Here is a 25,099-nt window from a genome sequence, read left to right on the forward strand (position 1 = left end):
ATTCAGTCCATAGTACCCAGTGTCTGGTTAAGTGACAGGTTTAAACTTGAAACTAACATGTATAGGGCAGGGACACTGGGTCTCAATATCTGAAATGTATCCTTCTGGGAATATTCTTGAATGTATTGTATATACAATGACCACTGGATTTATAGGGGAGGTCAGTGAGTACAGAGCAGGTTACATTGGGGCCAGATTCTGCCTTGCTCACACACCAGGCAAGACGTGCTGCAGGCCAACCCTGCAGCCTAGAAGTCTTGCTGTGAGGGACGGGATGCGGCTAGACCAGGCAGAAGGGCAAATGCTGGCTTAGTCTCTGTTCTCCCTAGGGATGTAAATGTGGATTATTAGTAGACTGAAGTTTCAGGACAAAACAAGGATGAATCTTGAACATGGCTTTTCAGCATAACAGAGGCTGGCCAAGGGAGAGAAGTTTAGAGGTGTGGGCCCCCCCAGCACTCTTGTGACCACACCATATTGCAGATAAGTACTTACTTTTCTGCTTGAGGCCCTCCTGTATGAGACACAGAAGTCCCATGATGAGCAGAAAAGCCTACGCAGAGAGTGGGTCAGCCGACATCAGCCAGAGAGAGAAAACACCATGAGCCAGCAAGTCAGTATGCCCGGCAAAGACAAGAGTGAATATGGCACTTATGAGTAGTGACCATATAATTTATCCTCCAAATCATGATGTTCTTGAGATTGGCAGGGGTACTGTTAATGATCATCCTTGGATAGTGTGTGTAAACCAGGACTATCTGACATAAATCAGGATGTAAGATCAATCTATGCAGAAGAAGATGGGGTGGGGGGAGGAGAAAGGGGAAGGGAGGGACAGAACAAGAGAGGGAGAGAGAGAGAGGAGAGGAGAGGAAGGGAGAATGGGAATAAAAGAGAAGCTAGTAAGAGTCAAAGAGAGACGCCCTGTGTGGGCACGCCTGGGTGGCACTCTGCTAGTTGTTTACAAAGTGTTATCTTAACCTCTTTCCCAGACAAGCAAATTAGCATGTTAGAGAAATATATAATGATATAAGCCTCCACTTGCAACAGAGAGTCAGAGCTTCCAAACAAACAGAATTTCTTATGAATACCAAACAGAAGGGAAACCAAAACTCAAGAAGAGCAAAATACATTTCTCATTTGGCACTCACTCCCTTCCCTTCAACACCTGTCTGCTTTCTGCTGGATCCTAGACTCAAGGGCCAGCACTTATTTACATAGCTTTTAACAGCCCAGAGAAAACATCAGGAGGCTATTGCATTCGCATAGAAAGATGTTGAGAACAAGAAGGAAAACATGAAATCAGCAAGTGCACATGGCGGTAACTGTTTTGGAAATGTGCTACCACATGGACCATGCCAGGGTGATGCTCTGTTGTTTCTACTGGATCAGACACAGCTATGTGGGGGTGTCAGTGTTTCAGATGTGTTCTTATGGAAGGACAAGTGCTTGGCTAACTGAGCATGGGGAGGATGGTGAAAGAAGACAGGAGCTGGAAGTAGAAAAACCCGTCAAAGCACAAAGCCCCACTAGGGAAGGAGAATGCAGGAAGAAGTCGGGAGCAGAGGGTGGGGGGGGCACTCCCCAAGAGTCTCAGGCAGGAAAGCTGGGTCTGGATCTGTATGCAACTGTACAGTGTCCACAAACGGGTTCTGAAGAGCAAAGCTGTTCCTTGATGTTTAGACCAAACTCTTTTGTATTTTAAAACGCTCTCACAGACCCTCTTTCTTCCTATCAGAGCACTTGCCTCCATTTGTCAAGGTTCGTTGACTAGTGTGAGTCGATGTCAGGCTCACCCTTGGCCTAAAAGCCCCATGAAAGCAGGGGGTGCATCTGTTTTGCAGTATGATGATACTCGCAGGCCGTAACTAGCATGGTGCCAGGTGCATGGGGTATTCCACAAATATTTGTGGGATGAACCAAGACATTATTTAAGACTCTTTCATTAATGATCTCGCCCATAGCCATGTCTCCAACCACCACCCAGAGGCTGACAACACTCAACTGTTCATCTTCAGCCCCATTCTCTCCTCCAGAATTGTGAATCAAAAAGTCTGCTCCACATTTTCATGTGAAAATGTTAGAGCATCTCAACTGCACTTCACAGGTCCCAAACTGAACTTGTGAGCTGCTTCCTCTCCAACCAGTTTTTCTTCAAATGTTTTTTATCTTAGGGAGTGGGACCCTCTTCACCTGAACCAGGGCTGCCACCTTCATCTTCTTCATTCCTGCATCTCCTGTCCATCCACAAAGCCTTTCATTCATATCTCCTAAATTCTCTAGATAGTAATAATTTATCTCCATAGATCATGATGGTTAACAGTGCAGGCTGAGGAGATGTGGTGACTGGGTTTGAAAACAGGCTCTGCTACTTGCTAGCAATTTGCTTAACTACTCGGCACCTTGTTTCGTTATATACAAAATGGAGATAATAATAGTATGTGCTTCATAGAGTTCCTTTGAGAAGTCAGTAAGATAATACACATGATGTCCTTTCAAAAGTGTTAGCTGGTATCATCACCACCACAATTATAATCATCACCACCATCATCACCATCATCATCAACACTATCATCATCACCACCATCACCTCAATATCATCACCGCAACCATCACCACCACCATCACCACCACCACCATTACCATCAACATATCGTCACCATGACTGTCATCATCGTTACCTTCATGGCTATACTCCTAATCTAAGTTATCATCATCTCTCCTATGGGTCACTTCAATAGCCACCTAACATCCCCCCACAACCATTCTTGCCTTCTTCCAACATATTTTCCACTATGTAACTCAAGTGATCTTTTAAAAATGCAATCTCATGCCATTCATATGTTTAAACTACTAAATCAGTGGCCTCACACAAAAGATGAGATGAAACCAAAAAATTTTAGCATAGTTTAAATAGCCAACCTTGGACATCTCTTAGCCTCAAACCTGCCATATACCTTCCTACTTCAGGACCTTCCAGGTCCTGTCTACCTGAATCAGAGATGGCGTTCTTGACACCTCCCTCTTCTTCATTCTTGCGTCTCCTATCCTCTGCTGATATATCTGTGCTGGAAATACGCTGTTCCCTCTGTCGATAACACTGTTCCTCTTGCCTTCTCCTCTTTCCTTCCCTCCACGGTCAAAACCCCTCTGAAATATTGGTTATACTCACTGTCTCCACTCTCCCATTAACTTCACAAAGGCTTCTGCCTCCATCTTTCCACTGAAATTGCCCAGCAAAAGAACATGGTCACTGTTACTGAAGCCAACAAACTTATTTTTAGCCTTATCTGACTTGACCTTTCTGAGTGTCTGAGATTGCTAACCACTCTTTCCTCAAAGTTTCCTCCACCTTTGTATCCCCTGCCTAATCTCTTGGTTCTCTTCATCTTTCTCTGGATAATTCTTCTTTTTCCTTCATCTAACCCTTTTTCTCTATCAGCCTCTTAGAAGTTGCTTTCCCAGGGTTTCCTGATTATAACTCTTCCTCATTTGCTCTACTCACTCTCTGTGGGTGATCCCATCCATTCACATCATACCTACCCATTGCATTATGACTCTAAAATCCTTCTCTCTGGGTCCTTCCTCCCTCCCCAGCTCCAGGCCCATGTTCCTCCATGGGGGCGTTTCATAAACACTTCAAACACAACACATATAAAGCTGAAATCTCAGAACATAACCTTCCTGTCTCCGTTGGTATCTCAATGAAGGGCTCTGACACCTATTCAGTTAACCAAGCAAACGCATGAGTCATTCTTGTCTCCTTCCTTTCTCTCCCTCCCTACATCCAGTTAATCATCAAATTCTCTTAACTCTGCCTCCTTAGATGTACTCAGATGTGTTGACTTGTCTTTGCTCCAATGCCACTCCCTTAGTTCAGGCCCTCATCATTTCCCACTTGCACTATGGCCACAGCTCCCTAATCCATGTCCCCAGCCTTTCCTCTCTCCTGCCCTTTTTGTGCTGCTATCAGAGTTGAGGGAAAACATATCCCCAAATTATTTTCCAGAGAACTAGTGGCCCACCTTTTAAAGGAAGGGTTTCTTAGGCAAATAAGAAATGACTTAGTTATGAAAACATCTCCTCTGTGGCCCTTTTTTAGTGATTTACCACACATATCAGCATATTTAAGGTTCTGGGAAGTCCTGTCACAAAGAATCTATTTGGAATTGTTTAACCAAGCATTTCCCAGACTTCTTTGACCATAAAACCCCTTCTCCTGGACATACTTCTTAACATCTTGCAGGATATTATATACTGTTCGAAAACACCAATCTGGCCATCTTACTTCTCTCTTTGAAAATAGGACAGGGAAGTGGATAAACATTAAAAGAAGACAATTTGAACTTTATTCTATGAGCAATTAAAAATCCTTGGACTTCTGAGTGGGGGAAATGACCTAATATTCACTTAATCAGTAGCTTCCAATGATTGAGCTCCTACTGTCTGATAGGTTTTTCTCATATACCACTTCAGTTCTTACAAGACTAAGGTGGGCATAATCCCCAAGTGAGGAGACTGAAGTCAGGTTGGTTAAGTATTGGGCCTAAGGTCATATAACCTATAAAGGTGGACTCGTATCTGGCTCAGGCTCTAGTTGGCTTAAAAAAAAATTTTTTTTTTAATGTTTTATTTATTTTTGAGACAGAGAGAGACAGAGCATGAGCAGGGGAGGGACAGAGAGAGACGGAGACACAGAATCCAAAGCAAGCTCCAGGCTCTGAGGCATCAGCACAGAGCTCAACGTGGGGCTCGACTCACAAACCACGAGATCATGACCTGAGCCAAAGTCGGATGCTCAACCGACTGAGCCTCCCAGGCGCCCCAAATTGGCTTTAAAGCCATGGCTGTTTGCAATAAGCAGGTGCCATTTTACCTGCAGGGCAGATTGGAAATAGGCAAATCTAAGGCTTGGACATAAATTCCTAGAAGGCCATCACTTCTTTCTTTGTTCTTCTTTACCTTTGCTCTCACACCCAGATAATGCCTTGAGTACTAGCCATTCTTCTTAGGCTTGGGTCCCATTTTCTTTTCTATAGTCCCACTATATATATATATATATATATATATATATATATATATATATTTTTTTTTTTTTTTTTTTTTTTTTTTTTTTTTTTTTCCTTATGCACTCAGCACATCATCAGCTCTAGGATAGCTCCTCTCTTGCTTAAAAACTTTGTGTTTCTCCCTAGTGCCTGTCCAAGTCCAAATTTCTCAGCCTGACATTCTAAGCCCTCCCTTAACTGCCATCAACCTTCCTTTCTGATCTTAACTTTGACACTTTTCAAAATATTACACATATTACCCCAACTGAACTACTCACTATTTAGCAGCCTTCCTGCTTTTGTTCTTGCTCTTCCCTACTGTTGGAAAGTACCTATCTTTTGGTGTCCCTTTTCACTATAACTCCGTAGAACAAGTCCTAATCTAGACCAATCAGATGCTCTTAGGTTTTCAGCGTAAAGGGCAAGGAGGTGCCCCACCCCCTCCAAACTCAGAGGGCAGGTTAACTTCTGAAAATTAAACTAGTAAAACCCACAGTGGATGACATCAACCAACTGCAAAGATAATATACCCAAAGGAAGTCTCAAGAAGCAGGTAGTTAAGGAGATATGAAAACATCTCCCTGGAAGAAGGTACCCAGCGCTTATTCTGAGGACACAACACTACCTACATTTCTGGAACCATAAGATGAGCAAACAAGGCACTTTCAAATCAGTTACAGGGAGCACAGGGAATAACTGAACCGTGATCAACTGTGCTAACTGGCCAAGGCAGTGACTCAATCAATTACATTCTGCTCTGGTGTGTTGAAACATAGCTTGTGCTGTAATAGACAGAAGGCAGGTAAGGAGAAAAATGTGGAGTGGCTGCTTCCAGCACCAACTAGAAGAGACACTGAGTTTGGGGGATACTGACTTTTGGGACAGGGGAAGGAGTTCATCCAGCTTTCTCAAAGCTGGTTAGTTTTCCCCAAAGTCCTGTGTTTCCTTTGTTCAAATGACAAACCCACCAAGGCACATTTTGAAAACCAATCTGGCTTTCTTTTGCATCATCAGAAAGGGATACACTGGGCAGTGAAAAGGGATATCCTCAGTGTATCTATCTCATGGGGTTCTTGGGAGGATTCAATGAGATAATGTGTGTTGAGGGATGGATATAGGCTGTACAAAGTAATTGTTCTATAAATGCATGTGTTTAAAATTAGTGTACTGTAGGTCTGCCTTTGACAACAAGTTCTTATACATCTGCTTAAGGTAAACTGGCTTCCTGGCATCTAGGTGCCTGGATGATGGTGGGCACCCACACCTGCAAAACAGGCTCCATGACCCTGGATGAGAATGAGCCAATTGAAGCCTTGTCTTAGAAAGGGCCTGACGACCATCCACCTGGTCTAGGGCGTCTGTAGTTCATTATCATCCTCCAACCTCCTTTCTCTAAACGCTAAGCATATGTCTTACACCATTTTTGTTCAATTTTCAATGTCATCACTTGCATGTATCTCTAACCCCAATTCTGTCAGAGTGTATACTCCTTGAGGGTGGAGGCTCTTATGTCCCTTGCAGGGCTTCAAATGTGATAAATCTTCAATAAGTTGAAATGAGATGAATTAAAGATAAGGCAAATGATCTTGGGTTCAAATGAAGACTATAAAATCTGTCCCCCCAGTGAACTTGGTTGCAGACCCCCAGGGAGGGGAGCTGGTGCTACAGGCTGAGAGTGTCTCTCCTGGTGTCCCCATCCCAGAGAGTGGACACAGGAGAGCCTGCTAGGCTGAAGGAGGGCTGTTCAGCTGCCCTGGAAGGGGACAGACAGACCAGAGGCAGACAATTGGATAGAGCCCGCCACACTTACCTGGATCTCTGTCTGCACAGTGCATTTAACCAACTTGAAGTTCTTCCCGGTGTTGAAGCTGTTACTATAGAAGCACACCTTGAGGATCCGCACGTCTTCCTTTTCCACATCTACTGGCACCACCACCATGGGCTCTGGGGGGCCTTCAGGCCGACGTAATGTGCCCACCTTCACTCGGCTCAGGGGCTCGGACACCCCAGACATTCTCTCAGGCGGCAGCTAGGACCGGCACATCTCAGTCCTGTGGAGACAGCAGAGGGACAGCCCCAAAATGAGTCCGAGTAGGCCCCCATGCCTCATGCCCCAGGGAGGGCACCCACCAAGCTCCAGGACCCAGCAAACCACACTTGCTCCCATTCTCAAAAACTCGCCTTAAAGGCATCCAGCTTTATTGACTGGGGGAAGCTGAAACACAAAGGAGCAGTTTGCATCAACATCCGGGTATAAAACCCCGGGACCTTGAGTTCCCGGGCTGAGAGCATTCTCTTCTAGAAGCCCCTCTCTCCATCACATTTCTCCTCCCACACTGACTCCAGGCAAGAGGCCCACATTTTGCAAGCACAGCTGCGGGAGGAGGCGGCCACAGCATGGTTCCAAGGCACAGCTGAGCAGAAAAAGCAAAGAGCGAGACAGTAGAAAATAGCAGGAGAGAAACAGGGACAAGAGAAGAAGCAGAATCGGAGAATGGGTGGCCCGGAGGGAGCCTCAATGGAGAAGGCAGGAAAGGGCCCAGGTGGGGGGCCCGTCCATGAGCTGATGGCATTGTCTGCCCCCACCCGCAGCTGCCAACCCGAACTTCCTGGGCAGGAGGCCTCAGTCCCACAGGAACTCATCATACAGCACATGGTTCATTGCACACAGGAGAATTCAAGAGGAATAGCACTCCCACAGCTCAATGTGGGAGGTCCTCTGCCAGGTGGGAGAGGGCTGGGCTGGGACCCTAGAAGATCCAGCCCAGTTTGGATGACAGTTTGGTCAACACTTCCATAGACTGTGAGAATCCTAGGAATCTTGAGCTCTCTCTGAGTCCCTGCAAAATAGTCCTGTCCTCTTGATCCAACACAACCCTATAGGGTTTACTTCTCATTGCTCTAAAGCACGAACACCCCAAGGAAACAATGCAAGTTTTATCTGCAGGCTGGTGGTGTCAACCTTGGCTCCGCATTAGCATCCCCTGGGAAGCTTTTAAGAAAGCCTAAATCCGGCTCTGTGCCCAGAGATGGCCACTGAGTTGGCCTGTGGGGAGACCTGGCATTTTTAAGTTTCCAAGGATTTTTCTAACATTTAGCCTGGGCTGGGAGCCACCTTTCTCGACTAACCTTAGCTCTCATTCTGAACTAATTCTTACAGAAAAATTATCTCCCCTCTAACAAGACACTGTAATTCTAGGGGGACGTTTTTAGACCAGCAGTTGGGGGCAAAAGAGTGGAACTGGCAATGTGAAAACACAAATGTGGAGGCAAGATTTTAGGAGCGGAACCAAAGTCATGGTAATCCATTCACACAGTGCTGGACACTAGCAGGGAAGATGTTGACAGTCATTGGCTTCAAGGACTTGTCCCTTTTTTAAGTAGCCAGTGTGTATCATGAGGGCACAAAGGAGATGCTGTGAGGATGAGGGAAAAGCAGGGCATGTCCCTTCCATCAGGGGTGGCCAGACAATGGGCAGAACACCAGTCTCAGTCCTCAAGGGCAGCCAGAATTTGAGACAAGACAGAAGGAGAAAAGAATATCCAGTCTCCTTTATTTTAGAGGCTAGTATGTATATTCTAGAAGTATCCATGCCATTTTCCTTTTTTTAAATGTTTATTTATTTATAATTTTGAGAGAGAGGGAGAGAGAATGAGGGGGGTGGGCAGAGAGCCAGGGGATGGAGGATATGAAGCTGTGGGACAGAGCGCGAGGCTCAAACTCATGAACCATGAGATCATGACCTGAGCTGAAGTCAGATGCTTTACCGACTGAGCCACCGAGGTGTCCCTGTGCTATTTTTCAATAAATACCCACTGAACATGTCCTGTGTGCCAATACTCTGGTATGTGCTGTGCATGAACCTCCATTTCCCCCATACTCTCAACAAAGTGTCCATAGGAAATAGCTTGAGAGGCAACCCTGGGAAGCCCTTTGAGGGAGTGGGAAATGCATGGTAGGGAAGGGAAGACAGCCAAAGGAGGGTTTTCAATGGAGTTGTCACTAAGGCAGCTGCAGTGCAGTCCTGCTGGGGACTCTGGGAGCTGGGACATGCCGTAGATGTGCTGTGGACCTGCTCCACCAACGGAGGGGCAGGGAGGAGGATTGGGGGTATTTATACACCTTTTCTTTCTTTTTTTTTTAATATATGAAATTTATTGTCAAATTGGTTTCCATACAACACCCAGTGCTCATCCCAAAAGATGCCCTCTTCAATACTCATCATCCACCCTCCCCTCCCTCCCATCCCCCATCAACCCTCAGTTTGTTCTCAGTTTTTAAGTCTCTTATGGTTTGGTTCTCTCCCACTCTAACCTCTTTTTTTTTTTTTTTTTATACACCTTTTCTTACAGACGTCATTCCTAGCATTGCCAGCCAGTTCTACACAAGGGCAGAGCGGACTCGGGAGCCAGAGAAAGTCGCAGGCAAAAAGATGCAAATGTTGGTAGGCAGAAGTAAGCAGGACAATACTGGAATGTCAAGGCCCAAGGGGCTATTAGATGGGACAATGACAGATCTGCTACAGGATATGAAGAGGAGGGAAGGTGTGCCCCTAAAGAGCATACACTCTAGTCATGGAGACACACACACACACAGCACTAGGCATACACATAACAGGTCCCAGATTCAGGAAATGCTGTGTCTATTGAGCCAGGGGCCCCATGACCACTGGGCATCTATTCGTATAGACTAGTGTTCAGGTAGGGGCTTCATGATGCAGTTTTGTAAAATAGGTGTTGGGGTAAGAAGGAAATGGAGTGGCACACGGCATCCATCCCCGTGGACTGGATGGAAGTCAAAGGGCCTGTATTCCAGAAGCCATTTGGAAACCAGGGGCACAATCAGTGCTGTCATGTTGCCTAGTGGGGACATGGATTCCGAGCTGGGGAGAAGGGCTATGCCCACATCTGTAGGTCACAACGCCTGGCTTCCGGGCGTCCACGATGAAGGGGGTGGGCTACCTTTCAGGAGATGCCCCCTGGCCCAGACAGCACTCTCATCCAAAGGGTGCTGGTGCCAGTGAGCACACAGGGGATGCCCCAGGGACTCCCTGCAACATGGGGGAAGAATTGGAGAGAGGATAGCCAAGTAGAAATAGCATGTCAGTAAAATGCAAAAGATCTGGTGCAACCCGGGCACCCCCATTTTCACATATTCTGTGAGCCATTGGTTGAAGTTAAGAGTGAAGCAGAGGAGAGGTTCTGACAGGCAGAACAAGGGGCAGAGATAGAGCAGGTGAGTTAGAAATCTTTGCATGGGACAGAGGCCAGGGCAAGTCTGGCGGTGGGCGGTGGGGGGGAGGTGCTTGGTGAGGAAGGGATTAGACCGCCATGGCTCAGGTCATGGTCTCCTTGGTTGTGAGCTCGAGCCCCGCCTCGGGCTCTGTGTGACAGCTCAGAGTCTGGAGCCTGCTCCGCATTCTGTGTCTCCGGCTCCCTCTGCCCCTCCCCTGCTTGTGCTCTGTCTCTCTCTTTCTCAAAACTAATAAATAAACATAAAAAAAATCAAATGTATGCAGCTGCCATCAGTCAATGAAATGTGGTGCTTTTAAATTGGAGCAGCCAAGAGGCTGGAAGCATGTGATCAGGACACGGAGCAAAAGGAACTCTCGTTCATTGTTGGTGCAAACTTTGGAAGACAGTTGGACGGTTTCTTACAAAACTAAACATATTCTTACCATACGATCCAGCAATAGTGCTCCTTAGTATTTACCCAAAGGAGTTGAAAACTTATGTCCACACAAAAACCTACACATGGATGTTTATAGCAGCTTTATTCATAACACCAAAACTCAGAAGCAACCAAGATGGCCTTCAGTAGGTGAATGGGTAAATAATCTGTGGTACATCCAGACGATGGGATATTATTCAGTGCTAAAAAGATAGGCTCTATCAAGCCACAAGGAGACGGGGAGGAAACTTAAATGCATCTAACTGAAAGAAGCCCATCTGAAAAGGGTACACACTGTTTGATTTCCACTATATGCCATTCTGCAAAAGGCAAAACTACAGAGACAGTAGAAAGATCAGTGGCCGCCAGGGGCTGGGGGAAAGAAGAGATGTACAGGCAGAATACAGAGGATTTTTAAGGCACTGCAGATACTCTGTGTGATATTATAATGATGGATATCTACCATTATACATTTGTCCAAACTCATGGAGTGTATAACGTCAAGAGTGAACCCTAACGTAAATTATGGATGCTGGGGGTGGCGGTGATGTGAAGCCTGTCGTAGTAAACGTACCACTCTGGTGGGGGGACAGCCATAGTGGGGGAGGCTGTGCATGAGTGTGGGTGGGGGTATATGGGAAATCTCTGCACCTTCCTCTCAGTTTTGCTATGAACATAAAACTGTGCCAAAAAAAAAATAACAAAGTCTATTCAGAAAAAAATGGAATGATGAGAAACCACAGCTTGATAGTTGACCCCCATTACCCAGACTGACTGGGCAGTGACCAGCCCATTCAGGAGCCAGCCTCCACCTCTGCCCTGAGCAAAGAGAAACATTCATAGTCTACATCTGACTGAACACAGCCCACCCAGACTGATGCATTGGCCACCACCAACATGCCTCGAGGACCCTGGTTTCTTATCTTCATCAGTTTTTCCAGGCCTTTGGTTTAGGAGCCATCATTTCTAGTGGTCAACATGGCTCTTGTTGAAATGCTTCTGCAAAACCATTTCAGCCACTCAGGATCTACTTCTCCCTTCAGCTGGAGCTAAGTCCTGCAGGTCTGTCTTTAATCCTTTGCAGCAGTATCCTCCAGATATTTTTCCAAGAATGTAAGTGCTTTATACTTAAGCATCTCCTTGGAGATGGGCATGGATGAGTATGCCCATTTTAGAGATGAGAAAACATGAGAAATTTTTAAGCCATCTGGTCAAGGATTCCTGCTTGTTGAGTAGCAAACTTGGATCCCAGAGCAGATCTGAATTCAAGTACAAAGTTTTTCGCACTTTCCCATCTGCCTTTGAAAAAGGTAGTATCTCTTGATATTACTGACGTTGGCACAAACTCCATGTGAGGAGGAATGTGTCAACTTGGCATTGAATATCCTCAGTCTGTGAAGGATCCTGATGTCCTCCAGCTTAGGGAGCATCACCTCCCCAAGCTTGGTCTCAGTTGTGAGAGTCCCCGGAGGGGACTCACGTGTTTGATCAAAAGACGCAGGCCCGGAAAGGTGGTACCACATCTCCACTGACACATGGAAACTTCCTCAAGGGCACCCCAAACTCCCATCTGTCAGCGCTGATCTGCAATGGACTGCCAAGGGATCCCCCCAAAACTCCCTGAAGCAGAGTAACTGAAAGGTGTGATGTAAGGAATCGTCAGCCACCTGCCTTCAGGGTCTTGGAGAACATAGCTCTCAACATCACGTGTGAGTTTCTCTTCTTGTCAGTTCCAGCTCATTTTCTGGCCAGTTCTAAAACCCTGGGCAAGCTCCTTAACCTCTCTTGGCCTCCTTTTCCTCACCTATAAAATGGGGGTAATGCTCCCTGCTCTGTTTGCCTTATAGAAAGTTTGTGAGGACAAAGTGCAAACATGTAAATGAAAATTCATCATAAGCAATAAAGCTGAGTGCAGATGAAAGGCTTTATCATCATGGTTATCACTTGCCTATTTCCCAAAACCTTGTCTGACTATCTGTAGTCCCCATATCTTGTTCCCCCTTCCAAAGGCTCTTGGGGAGAGGTGTGTGTGTGTGTGTGTGTGTGTGTGTGTGTGTGTGGAAATTCAGATTTGCAGCATTGGCCAATTTCCATGGTGTAAATATTCCCACTATGGCTGATTTCAAGTCACCAACATGTGTCACTGAACACAGAGTTGGGAGATATGAGAGTAACCCACTGACTGTAGCTCCCCTGTTTCTGACAACTGAACTTGTCTATTTCTCCAGCTCTTGCCTGATTACTTGAATTTCTCATCACTAGCCTGTCTCTGTGTTTTGATGATCCTTAAATCCTTTGACTCTCAACCTGTGAGCCAAAAGTGCCATCCCTTCTTCCAGTCAAGACCTGGCCCCCTCCCCCCAGCCTGGTAATCCCTCCCTGCATCTCATCCCTGCCCCAGCCCCTGTGAGCAGTGTGAGAGGGGAGAAGTTCCTCTGGCACCCACGGAAACTCTGGACCTGAGCCATCACGGCCTCCAGCGTGCCTCCCAACCCAGATCTGCCCAAATCCAAGTCAAAGAATAACAAACACAAGGAAATGCGCTCAAATTAAAACAGGAAAGGTTTTGATTGGCTAAAAGAATGCCTTGGCCCAAACCTGTAAAGGGTAGTATGGGAACCTGCATAATCTCTGAGTCCCTGAAGTCGTCAGGAAGAAAATTAATGATACTCTTCCTGAATGGCAAAACATTCACCTGCTGAAAGGATGGGGTCCTGAAGCAGGGTTTAAATCCCTTCAGAGCCTCTGGGTTACCACTGTGCCCAAGGCTGTGTTCCTGGCAGGGGAAGCTGACAGGGTCACAGGCATCAGCATCACAGAAAAATACAACGTTGCCCTTGAAGACGTTGGAGTGGAACCGTACGTTTTATTGGACACATACTGTGTGCCAGGAATTTATGTAAGTGATCTCTGATTCTCCAGAAAATTCTGCAGGATGGGTAATGATAGCTTCATACCCCCCAAAAGGGAAACTGAGGCCTAGTGAGATGACCTTGTCCAGATCACACAGCTGGTAAGCGGCAAACACTTAAGGCCACCATGTTGCCTCACTCTGAAGTCCATTGTGAGTAATGCCCCAGACTTGCATGGCATGGCAGCTCCAAGCACATGAGTTTTTTTTTTTTTAATGTTTATTTAATTTTGAGACAGAGAGAGACAGAGCATGAGTGGTGGAGGGGCAGAGAGAGAGGGAGACACAGAATCAGAAGCAGGGTCTAGACTCTGAGCTGTCAGCACAGAGCCCGACACGGGGCTCAAACTCACAAACTGTGAGATCATGACCTGAGCCGAAGTCGGTCGCTCAACCGACTGAGCCACCCAGGCGCCTCCAAGCACATGAGTTTTAAACCCAGGGTCAAATGAGTCAGATGTGTGCACCTTCTCTCTGACATCATGCCACTGTTCCGACTAACGGTCCCCACTCCATGCTCCCTCAGATCATGGGCAGGACTTCTAATCCTCGAGACTATGCATTTTACCCTCAGGACTCTCAGCATCCACTCTCACGTCTGGTTCTCTGAGAGGCCAAGCTTCAACGTCACCTGTCAAAGACTAGAGGGCTGGCGTCACGTCCTGCCACCACCATGCTTAGGGGGTAGTAGCCAGCTCTGCCACCAACTGGCTCTGAGGCCTAAAGACATCAGTCCAGAGGGGTTGGAGTTCCCAAGCAGGAGCAGGTAGGTGGATGATGGCCTTTGATGCCAGTGCCCATGGCAAAATGGGAAAAATGAGGACCCTCTAGAGAATCCATCATAAAGCCCAATGGATTATTTTTGAAGAGCTGTCTTTTATTCTAACATTATGCCTTTCTACCTTTGTTGGTTTTCCAATGCTCGTTTATTCATCAAGTGACAAGGATAGTCTTTGGCGAATGACATTGAGCTTGGCTTCTCAGAGAACCAGATGTCAGAGCGACTGCTGGGAGTCCTGAGGGTAAAATCCTTCTCTCAAGGATTGAAAGTTCTGCCCGTGATCTGAGGGAGCATGGAGAGAGACCATTGCATGATATCAGGGAGAAGGCACACTCACCTGACTCATCAGATCTAGGCTTAAAACTCATGTCCTTGAGGCTGTCATGCCATTTAAGTCTGGGGCATTACTCACAATGCACTTCAGAGTCGGGCAACATGGTGGCCTTAAGTCTCTGCCATTTACCAGCTGCATGATCTGAACAAGGTCACCTTGCTAAGCTTCAGTTTCCTCTCTTGTTTTATGAGGCTGACACTACCTATCCTGCAGAATTTTCTGGAGAATCAGAGGTTACCTCTGTAAACTCCCTGGCACATGTATTTTTTAAGTGCCTGTGACTTGGCAAAAGACAGGATCAGAAACCCAATACCAGTCTCTCCTTGTAAAACATTAGCCTGGCCTAGTGAGTCCAGGATCAGCCCCTTCTGTCTCCACTGCTCTGAGGCTGCCTTTTCGCCAACACCCACCTTCCTCCAGCCACCTGCCCACCTGAAGGGATCACCCCTACCTCCCACTCTTTGCACGCACGTAGGGCCATCGTCTGTCCTGACAACACCACAGAAGCATGGAAGGAAGCCTCATGGGAGACAGTCACAACATAAGCCCCTTGGATCTAGCAGAAGCCAGAATGTCATGAGACACACGCTTTATTTCCACTCTGTCTCTGAGTCACTTCCTCTTGCTGTTTCCACATCAACGGAATGGGGAACACATGCCTTTCCTCTGCAAAGGCCTGCGGAGAGCAGCCGCTTAACTAATTGGCAGTGACCTTGCAGTCTCAGGGAGCCAGGCCTGCATTTCTGGGCAAGTCGGGCCCCGCTGGTGCCACGCAGCACACTCCCCCCCTCTGAGCCTAGGCCCTTTCAGCCCCGGTTCCCAAGGGGCCAATGCCGTGCCCACTCTGGGACCGCCCAATCAGTTACTTGGTTAATCCCTTCCCCTCAGCTCCAAGCATCCCTCCCCATCACCTCTCTAAGGAAGGAACCAGAAAGGTTGTGATTATCCCCAACTATAATTCAATGTAATTCAAAAAGCATTTCTTGAGGCTCTACACATTTGCAGCTCGCTGTCCCCCCACACATCACCCACTCGGGATCATTCTGTTGCCAGCACCTGCCAGCCCAGAGGCCCGCTGATATGGGGCTGGCTGTCAGCCGGGGGGATGGAGGGGTGCAACAGAGACTCATGACCCTGTCTCCCTTACTGTTCTTTTCACTAGTTCAAGGACTTTGATCCCTAGAGCTAGGCAGATTCTGCTTACCTCCTGTGTGGCCTCTGGGCTCCACTGCTTTCCCCAACCTTGCTCCTTGTAGGCCAGTTCATGAGTGGCTGTGGCTACTTTTGTCTCTCCTTCCTCCCTTCCCCTTCCCTCCTCCCCATCCTCCCTTCCCCCTCCCCCACCTTTCCTTCCTTCCTCCCTCCCCTCTCCTGGTCTTCCCGTCTGCTCCTCCCCCCATTTCTGCCTTCCTATGTTTTCGGGGCCATGCCAGGCTCCAGAAGAAGGAAGAGGGTCCCTGTCCAGCAGAGATTCATAATCTGGTCAAGAGGAAAGAGATAAACACAAACTAGGCACAGCGTGATATGGGATCTGACAGGGGTCCATGCTTGTCCGCTTGAGGAGCCCAGAAGACCACTTGCCTATGGGGGCCCCAGGATCTCAGGACGATCGGGAAACCACATTACATAACGCAGGGCTGGTGAGGAGGGTGGTGAGGGGTGTTGGGAAATGAGAGGAGATGGCGGCAACGTGCTAAGGAATTTGAACTTTGCCCTGTGGAGAAACAGATTTTTATTTAAAATATATAATTCTGGGGGCGCCCGGGTGGCTCAGTCGGTTAGGCGTCTGACATCGGCTCAGGTCATGCTCTCATGGTTTGTCGGTTTGTGCCTTGCTTGCTGGCGGTGCAGAGCCTGCTTCGGGATCCTCTGCCCTCCTCTCTCTCCCCCTCCCCCCCCCCCAAATAAATACACGTTAAAATATGTATATTTATATGATGCTGCTCACAGGATGAAGCACAGGTGTGAGCTGGGAGGCAGCAGAGCAGTCTGGATGAGGCCCGGGTAAGCGTTTCAGAACTGGTAATGCAGCGAAAAGGTGACCTGATTGGTAGCATTTGCCAATTTCCCCGGTGTAAATGCTTCCATGGCTGATTGCCAGTTGCCCATGTGGCTTTGCTGAAAGTGGATTAGGGGAGGAATGGGTGCTGTCAGCTTGTGAGAGCTGGTTCCGGCACACCACTGCCTGGACAGTGGTTCGGACAGACGCGGCGGGGGTGAGGGGTGTGCAGATTTCAGAGTCAGACTTCACAGGACTTGCCTCCAGCTGCTTCTGACCCTCGACCCTCGGGGTCTGGCCCTGCAGCCTCACCACCGGCACCCGGAGATAGCAATATACAAGGTGCACAGAAGCACAGGGTTTTCAGATGCGTGTTTCCCTCCAAGGGGCTTCTGTTACTGTCCAACCTCTTAAAGGGTGTAGCTTTCAAAACCACATTCTTTGTCATCTCTAACCTGAAACTAAATTCTTCTCCAGCTTCTCCACTTTGAGGCATGATCTCAACTTTTTCCTTTTCTCCCAGCCTTCCACTCCAGCGAATCTCCTTTCCCTGTCTGTGTGTGTTACAGAGTTGGCTGTTGAGCAGGGAAATTTGGCACTGTGACCAGTCAGTGCTTCAGTTGGGTATTTGACTGGGTTTCCCCCATTTTCTTAAGAGGTTAATGAGGGGGCACCTGGGTGGCTCGGTCGGTTAAACGTCCGACTTCAGCTCAGGTCACGATCTCGCGGTTCGTGAGTTTGAGCCCCACGTCGGGCTCTGTGCTGATGGCTCAGAGCCTGGAGCCTGTTTCAGATTCTGTGTCTCCCTCTCTCTGACCCTCCCCCGTTCATGCTCTGTCTCTCTCTGTCTCAAAAATAAATAAACGTTAAAAAAAAAAAAGAGGTTAATGAGGAGGGCAGATGACAAGCAGGTGAATTCATAACCTGTCAAATGGTTTCTCCACCAACCAAGGATCCAGTGTCTATATTCACTTGGGGACCGACTGCTATTTTAATTGGCCCTTGTTCACACCTTTTAATTTGACATTAAGGAGTTTGTGGTTATCAAACAAGAAGCTCCAAGTTAAGCACAGGAGTGGGAGACATTTGGACTTTAATTTCAGACCACAAAGGACCCCTGAAATCTGCATATGTTGGTAAGACATGCCAAGTGTAATGAAACACAACTGGTGAAATGGGATAAATGTGAAGTTCTTCACGAAGATAAAAAAATAATCTTCCCCAAGCTGGGATGAGGAAGATGTAGTTTAGCAACAGCACGGGTTAAAAAAAATGGGGTTTAAGTTATCTGTGAGCTCACTGTTAGTCACTGTGACATGGCTGCCAAAAAGATCAATGCATTTTGGGGCTACTAGAAAATCCCTAAAACAAGAGTGGTGACTTTCCCCGGGGCTCTGCGTAGACATGACCACATCAACAGCACTGCTGGCCCAGGCAGCCGGGGGGTTTGAGGGGCTGCATTCTAGGGGGAGGATATGCAGAGCCCTGGGACCCTGGGGGCTCTGTCATATGATGCAGGAGAGAAGGGAGAGTGGAGTCCTGGGAAGTGAGGACAGCATTGCTGGTTTCAAATGGTTATAGGGCCGGTCATGCAACAGGCAGACCCTACTCGCTCATCCAAGTCAAGGATTGAAAAACTGCAACGGAGAGACAGGAGGGAAGAGGGTCTTTACATTTGCAGGACCACACACTTTCCAGAGTATCTGCACTCTTGCTATCTTGTTGATTATTTCCCAAAGCAGGTGTCCTTCCCATTTGGAGGAGGAGAAAAAGTGACTGAGCAGCTTGCCTTTGTTAAGTGGCACAGGCAGGACCAGAACTCAGATTTCCCATCTTTTTTAAAGTTTATTTATTTACTTAGAGAGAGAGAGGGGGGCAGGGTCAGAGAGAATGAGAGAATCCCAACCAGGCTCAGTGCTGTCAGCACAGGAACCAGGAGATCATGACCTGAGCTGAAACCAAGAGTTGGACGCTTAACCAACTGAGCCACCCAGGCGCCCCTCAGATTTCCCACTTTAACCCAACAAATTCAAGTTTGTGCTTACAGCTCAAATCCATTCAGCAAGCCCCCCACCCCATCCCCCCACCGCCCCACTCTGGGCTTTGTCTCCACACATGCAGAGAGGATAGCTCAGATGAACACTGCTTTTCTGTGTGGCCCCAGTATTCTGCTCAAACAAAAACTTCCATGTAAGCTCATTAGTTTCTAGCCAGGAACTAGAACACCAGCCAAGGAACAGCAGCCTTGGATATATTAACATGCATAATGATGATGGAGATGTAAACTTTTATTTCTTTGTCATCTCTTATGGTACATTTGATAAACAGGAAAAAAATCAATAATACAAAGAAAACGCCCCCACTTTTCTTCCCACGAGAAAGTACAAAGCCAGTTCCAACAGTTGTCCCCTCGTCTATGACCACCTTGAAAACAGCTAAAATATCTTCGCGAACAAGCCTCTCCACCTGCCAATCCCCAGTCTGCTCCTCTTCACAAATCCAGTATACAAATTTGCTTTATATAAACACAAATCAAAACCATTAAACATGACCATGGCCCCCATCTGTACCCTGTAGCAATCAGCTTTCATTTTCCTGCGAATTGGATAGAAGAGCTATTTAGATGCCCCGTCAGGCAAGCAGGATGCCACCTGTGTGTGAAAATACTTGAGGAAATTAAAAATAGTTGGAGAAATCCTGGGCAGGTAAAAATGCTAATAAAAACAGCTTTGAGGTAGCACTACAAATCTATTAACTAAGTCAAGAAACCTGGAGAAAAATAATAAAGTCTTATGTTTATGGCCTTGAAATGAAACAGTCACAACTGGCAGAGTTGATTGAGAACTGGCTTTCTGAAGCCGAGCTGGTCAAATATAAAGCAACTCAGTGTACTGACCTGGTCACCCAACTTGGGGAAACGCATCCCATATATCTAAAAGGGGAGATCACAGAGCATTTGCACAAAGATGTTCATACCTGTGTGATTTATAACAGTGAGAGAGTAAAATCAGAACGAAATCCTCAGAGCAATGCTTAGGGGGGTTCTAGGCAATATCGATGATGACAAACTCTATGATTAAAGTATAAGCAGTGGTGATGCATGAAAATCTTAGTATAAAAATGTTAAGTGACAGGGAATGAAGCTTACATGCTGATTATAATGACGTAAAAATATATCTACATTTAGAATGACATATAGATAAAAGATATTAAGTTCTTTTACTGTTAAACTGGTTAAATATGTATAAAAAAAATCAGTGGCTTCCCTACAGATAGAAGGCAGCCCTCTTTCCATTGTCCATCTCTACCTCCCCCCGCAACACGGTCCTCCTTTCTGTGCTCTGTGCATAGCTCAGAGAGTGGCCAATCTCCTGGCCCCAAAGCTAGACTAGAGGGCAGACAGTCCCTGGAAATCCAGATTTCTGGATCCTCTCCACAATCAGGATTAGGGGTGAATAGGGTAGAGAGATAATATACCTGCCAAGAGAACCCCGGGACTACAGAATGTTACCTTCAACCGTAGACAGTCCTCTTAAGAGAGCAGAGCATTGGCAGCACCTGTGTACCTAAGACCCCGATTCCCTCTCCAGCCCTGAGACCCTGAGTATGTGTCCCCTTCCTCCCTCCCCCTGTGCATGCCCACCAAGGGCTCACTTCCGGGAACTAACAGCAGTTAACGCAGAGCACTTCCCTGGACCTTCCTGGGCCAGCACCTCATGTGCACACTGAGTCGGTTCAATCAACCCTAATAACACACCTAAAAGGTAGTAGGTACTGTTCTCATTCATCCTACAGATGAAGGAGGTGAGGCTGAGCAGAGTGACCTCCCGAAGGTCATACAGCAAGTAGAGAGCAGAGCTGTGGCTCAGGCAGAGCCCAGATGGGCACCAGGTGAGGTCTCTTTACCCCTACACCCTGCAGTGATGTGGGGGCCAGGGCTGGCCGTGAAGGAGGCCTTGCTTGGCCCCCAGACACTCCCAGGGTACTGTGCTTTGAGATTCTGGATTCTAATTATTAAAAAAGTAGACTGTTGGATCTGAAACATGTCTCAAATAGCACCTGGTCCCATGGCTTCCTCACCCTGGCTGTGTGCACATATGTCAGTATATATATTGACAAAGACTCTCTCCTTGATCAGATTTCAGTTGGGTTCCTTTGGGTCCACTGCTCGACTAGACCTGAGCTTCAGCTTCTACCTCTATCCTCAAGGAGTCCATCTTTAGCAAGAATACTGCTAGGTAGGCTTAGCCAGTATTCCCCACCTTCTATAGCTGATTACTCTTGATATCTGATCAAATCTGCCCCCCACCCCATCCCCATCCACTAGGTAATATTTGATGGCTCTGGTCAGCCTTCAACAGGAATCCTGTTAGGTCCATTTACATAAAGAATCACCCTACCCCTGGGGCGCCTGGGTGGCTCAGTTGGTTAAGCGTCTGACTCTTGGTTTTGGCTCAGGTCATGATCTCACAGGTCATGAATTTGAGACCTGCTTGGGGCTCCACACTGACAGCACAGAGCCTACTTGAAATTCTCTCTCTCTGCCTCTCCTCTGCTCTCTCTCAAAATAAATAAATAAACTTAAAAAAAAATTACTCTGCCCTCTTCACAATTTTCCATCCACTGATCCCTACGCTGCTCCTTAGCTATAAATGCCTATTTTTTCTTGCTTTATTTCAATTTCTTTCCCCTACTGCAAAACCCCATTGTTGTAGTCCTCCTGAATAAAGTCTGCCTTACCATCTGTAACAAGTGTCTGAATAATTTTTCTGTAACAATCTAGATCTAAGTATATGCATACAATGCAAAGCTCAGTCCCACCCTAGTGAGTGGAGACCTCTAGGGCTGGGTCCAGCCTTCTGTATGTTTAACTGACATCCCTGGTGATTCTGATACAAGCCCAAGGGCAGTGGGGGGCGGGGGGGGGGACAGCCGGTTTGGCCCCTGTCTCTCTGGTGAGAACTGAGCTTCAGAGAAACAACAGTGTGTGGGGATTCTTGGCTGGAACCCAGATCTCTCGATTCCCTGGCTGTAGGCCTCTCCCTACCAGGACGGGTTTGACAAATATTCAGTACAGCGATGGGTCTCACAGCATTGCAGTCAATTCTCACACGCAGGCCCTTTCTGGGTGACTCTGAGTATCTTATTTCAGAGCACAGTAGTGGTTTCTGTTTCAGTATTTTGTTACCCAAGCCCGTTATTGGGAAATGGACAGAAAGAGAAGAAGCAGGTGGTTTCATTTATTCAGAGCTCAGAAAATTGGGGGGAACTCTTTTTAAAAACGCCAGCCACGGTGGTCTGAGGTCAGGCTCCTGAGCGCAGAGGTGAGAAACCCCCCAGCTTAGAGCCCTGTTTCCACAATCTTTCCAGCCCCTGCTCGAACTGGTGCAGGATCTTTTTCTTCCCTGGTTAGAACAACAAAACAAAACACAAAGGGAAAATCCAACCCCAAATTGTCTGAGCCTGAAGGGAGGCAAAGTTACTGTTCGACACTTTTAAAAGAGCTATGGAAGGGAAAGTTCTCATGGATCCAAAGTGGGGCATAGAAACTAAGCCAGGTGGCCAGACGAGGCCAGGAAAGAATGAACACGTAGGGTCTGCTGTGGGGCAATATTTGAGGAGGAGGCCCTGTGAATCGGAGTTTATGGGCTCAGCAATGAGTGATTCAAAAAAAAGGAAAAGAAATGTAGGGTGTTTTCCCATAGCTCTGTCCTTCTCACTGAGCTACAGAGCTGCACTCATACATTGGTTCCTGTCTGCCTGGAAAGGTCATTGCTAAGGAGACTACTTGGCATATATAATCAAATTTAATGTAAAAACTCCAAAGATCATATGCCTCCTCACTACACAAATACACTGCTGTGGTTGTAACTAGGTTGTATGCAGAAAAGGAGACACAGAGGAATTAAAACAGTCATAGTAGAGAGGTAATGAAGTTTTCCTTTCTGATGGGTTTGGCTTCAAGGATGAATAGTTCTCAAAAATCGCTTTGGCTACCTGTATAGATATATTTGACCCAAGCCTGAAAATAACGAGGTCCCCACTACCTACTTCAGCCCCAAGCGTGTTCTCTAGCAGCCCAGTAGGGAGTGGAGAAGTCACAATCCTGGGCTCTCATTAATAAAAGTCATGAATCCAGTTCCCCCCAAGGCGGGTATAAGTCTATGTTTGGCATAACGGTCCTCAACCCTTTCTGCATTTTGTTCTTCTTTCATTGGTTTCTGAAGCACACAGGAAGTCAGAAAAAAAGAACAGCAACCCCCTTCTCCACAGCTTCACCACAGACTTGAGGCAGAAGGGAGAGAGTACAGCAGAACCCAGAAAGTGCTCTGTGACCCAGAACAGGCTAGGTGAGGGGAGCGAGCCCTGAGGCCCTTCCCCTCCCACAGGGCTCAGGCAGGAGGGCAGTGTGGGCCTTATGTCCACCGCCAGGGCCTCGAGAGCCTCCAGAGGCACCCACTTCTACTCTTTCCTTCTGGCGACCCAGAATTTTCTCACTCCTTACATACACATACAAAATCTATAGCATGTAATTCTTTTGAATCACATTTAACTCAAAGGCCACAATGATCCTTCGATAACTTGGCCAAGTCACCTCACCTGTGGGGACCTCAGTTTTCTCATCCAAAAAAGTGAAGAGATTAGGGGATAGGAATGTGTTTCCAACAAAGTCTTGAGCATGAATATTTCAAACTGTTAAAAGTGATAGCCTGGTTTCAGGAGAAGGTTTATTTCTGCCTTGTTTGGCAGAAAATGCTTCGATGTTTACAGAACTCCCAAAACACTTTTCAGGGGCCCTGAATTCCAGGGTAAAGCTGCAGGACCAGATTAGATGCTTCCTGAAGTGCCCTCTTGGATCTAAAATTTTGGGAGGTAAAATCATTAGCCACAGGGAAGCCCCTGGGTTGTTGAGGGAGAACTGAGAGGCCGAGAAACAAAATGTGAGGGGCAGGAAAATAGTTGGGGGGGGGAATGACTTGAGATATTGGTATCAGGGAAAACAGAGCAGCTAAAATTATAAACTCATTGGTGGTGAGAATCACACTGAAGGGGGCTTACAAGTGAACTGTTTGGTTTTTTACCTCCTTTGTTTTATAGATGAGGCCAGAGGTGTTAAGCGACCTTCCCAAACACACAGAGCTGAACTCTTGGTTGTGGGGAACAGAGCAGGGATCTTTTGAAGGGTATAACCACAGGACTGAAGGCTTTTTCAGGAGGCCCTTGTTACCCATGGTAAACCATCTTGTGGGTACAAGAGTCCAAGTGATCCCATAAAGACTGACCATGCAGGTAACACCAATCAGGTACAGAGTTAAACACAGGAGGAGGCCCCTGTCCTCTAGAACCTTCCACACCTGCATACAATCCCTCTCTGATCTTAACTTCACCCTGCCCACCATGGACTGTCCTCTTGGGAGAGGCTTCTTCCAACCTGAGCCTATGTTCTTATGTGCCCAGAATGTAGACAGGGCATCTACATTTTAATGGTGGCCTTAAGTAGAAATACTCATCCCTCACACATGAAGTAGCAAGTGACAGTTCACAAAGCACTTGCCCTGTCTCCTCCCTCTTCCCTCTTCCTTTCCAGGGGAGGGGACGCTAGCTCAGAAAAGGTAAAGGCCCACACTCAACAGGCTGCAGAAAAAGGATCAGAACTGAGGCCTCCCAACTAGCAGCCAAAGGAGGCTTCTAGGAGAGAAGAGTTGGTATCATAGTGGGTTTGGAAGAAGCACGTCTTCCGGGTCGATCCTGCCCACTCAACCCATCTAGGACAAATCCTGTTACTGACCTGAACCTCAATGAACTCACTCACAAAAGTTGAATGTGCTCATACCATTCCCTAGAAGGGTTATGAAGATGAACAAAAATGATGTATATAATAACACTTGGTAAACTCCTTAATGTCAAGTGTTGGTCATGATCACAAATCGTCTGTGTTCCTCTGGCTCCATCAAGCATGTACACAAACATTTCAATGACAGGGACTCATTCTTGTCAAAGACAACCCATTCATTCCATGTTTTGGACCATTTTTAATACTGGAGAGTCCCTCCCTATGATGTGTTAAAGGAGTTTTTCTACAACTGCTACTGGTGGGTACGGGCTCTGCCTTGGGAGTTGCCAGGCATGAACCACGCTCCCCTGCTTTGCCCAGCAAGTCCTGGTTCCAAACACAGGACTTCAGAGACACAAGACTATTTGGGGTAGGGTGTTCCTAGATCATTCCATACCAAGACAACCTGTAGTTCAGACACATTTTATTTTTATTTTTTTATTTTGAAAGAGAGAGAGAGTGTGTGCATGAGCAGGGGAGAGGCAGAAAGAGAGGGAGAGAGAGAATCCCAAGCAGGCTCT

General features: G+C 47.0%; 1 protein-coding gene across 7 annotated transcripts in view; it reads right to left on the reverse strand.

Moving 5' to 3' along the window:
- The window catches only part of PTK2B (protein tyrosine kinase 2 beta), a 125,755-nt gene that overhangs the window by 54,123 nt on the left and 46,533 nt on the right, over positions 1 to 25,099 (reverse strand). For 4 of the 7 annotated variants that reach the window (XM_081795602.1, XM_060653639.3, XM_060653640.3 and 1 more), the window contains exon 2: positions 6,859 to 7,099. In XM_081795602.1, coding sequence (XP_081651728.1) covers positions 6,859 to 7,062 — 204 coding nt within the window. In that variant the 5' untranslated portion in view covers positions 7,063 to 7,099. Of the gene's footprint in view, positions 1 to 6,858; positions 7,100 to 15,949; positions 16,021 to 20,255; positions 20,275 to 25,099 lie in introns of those variants that run through there. The other 3 variants (XM_078445568.2, XM_060653638.3, XM_060653642.3) reach the window with 3 other exon arrangements.

Source organism: Panthera onca, chromosome B1 (assembly GCF_046562875.1).
Source record: "Panthera onca isolate mPanOnc1 chromosome B1, mPanOnc1 haplotype 2, whole genome shotgun sequence".
NCBI lineage: Eukaryota > Metazoa > Chordata > Mammalia > Carnivora > Felidae > Panthera > Panthera onca.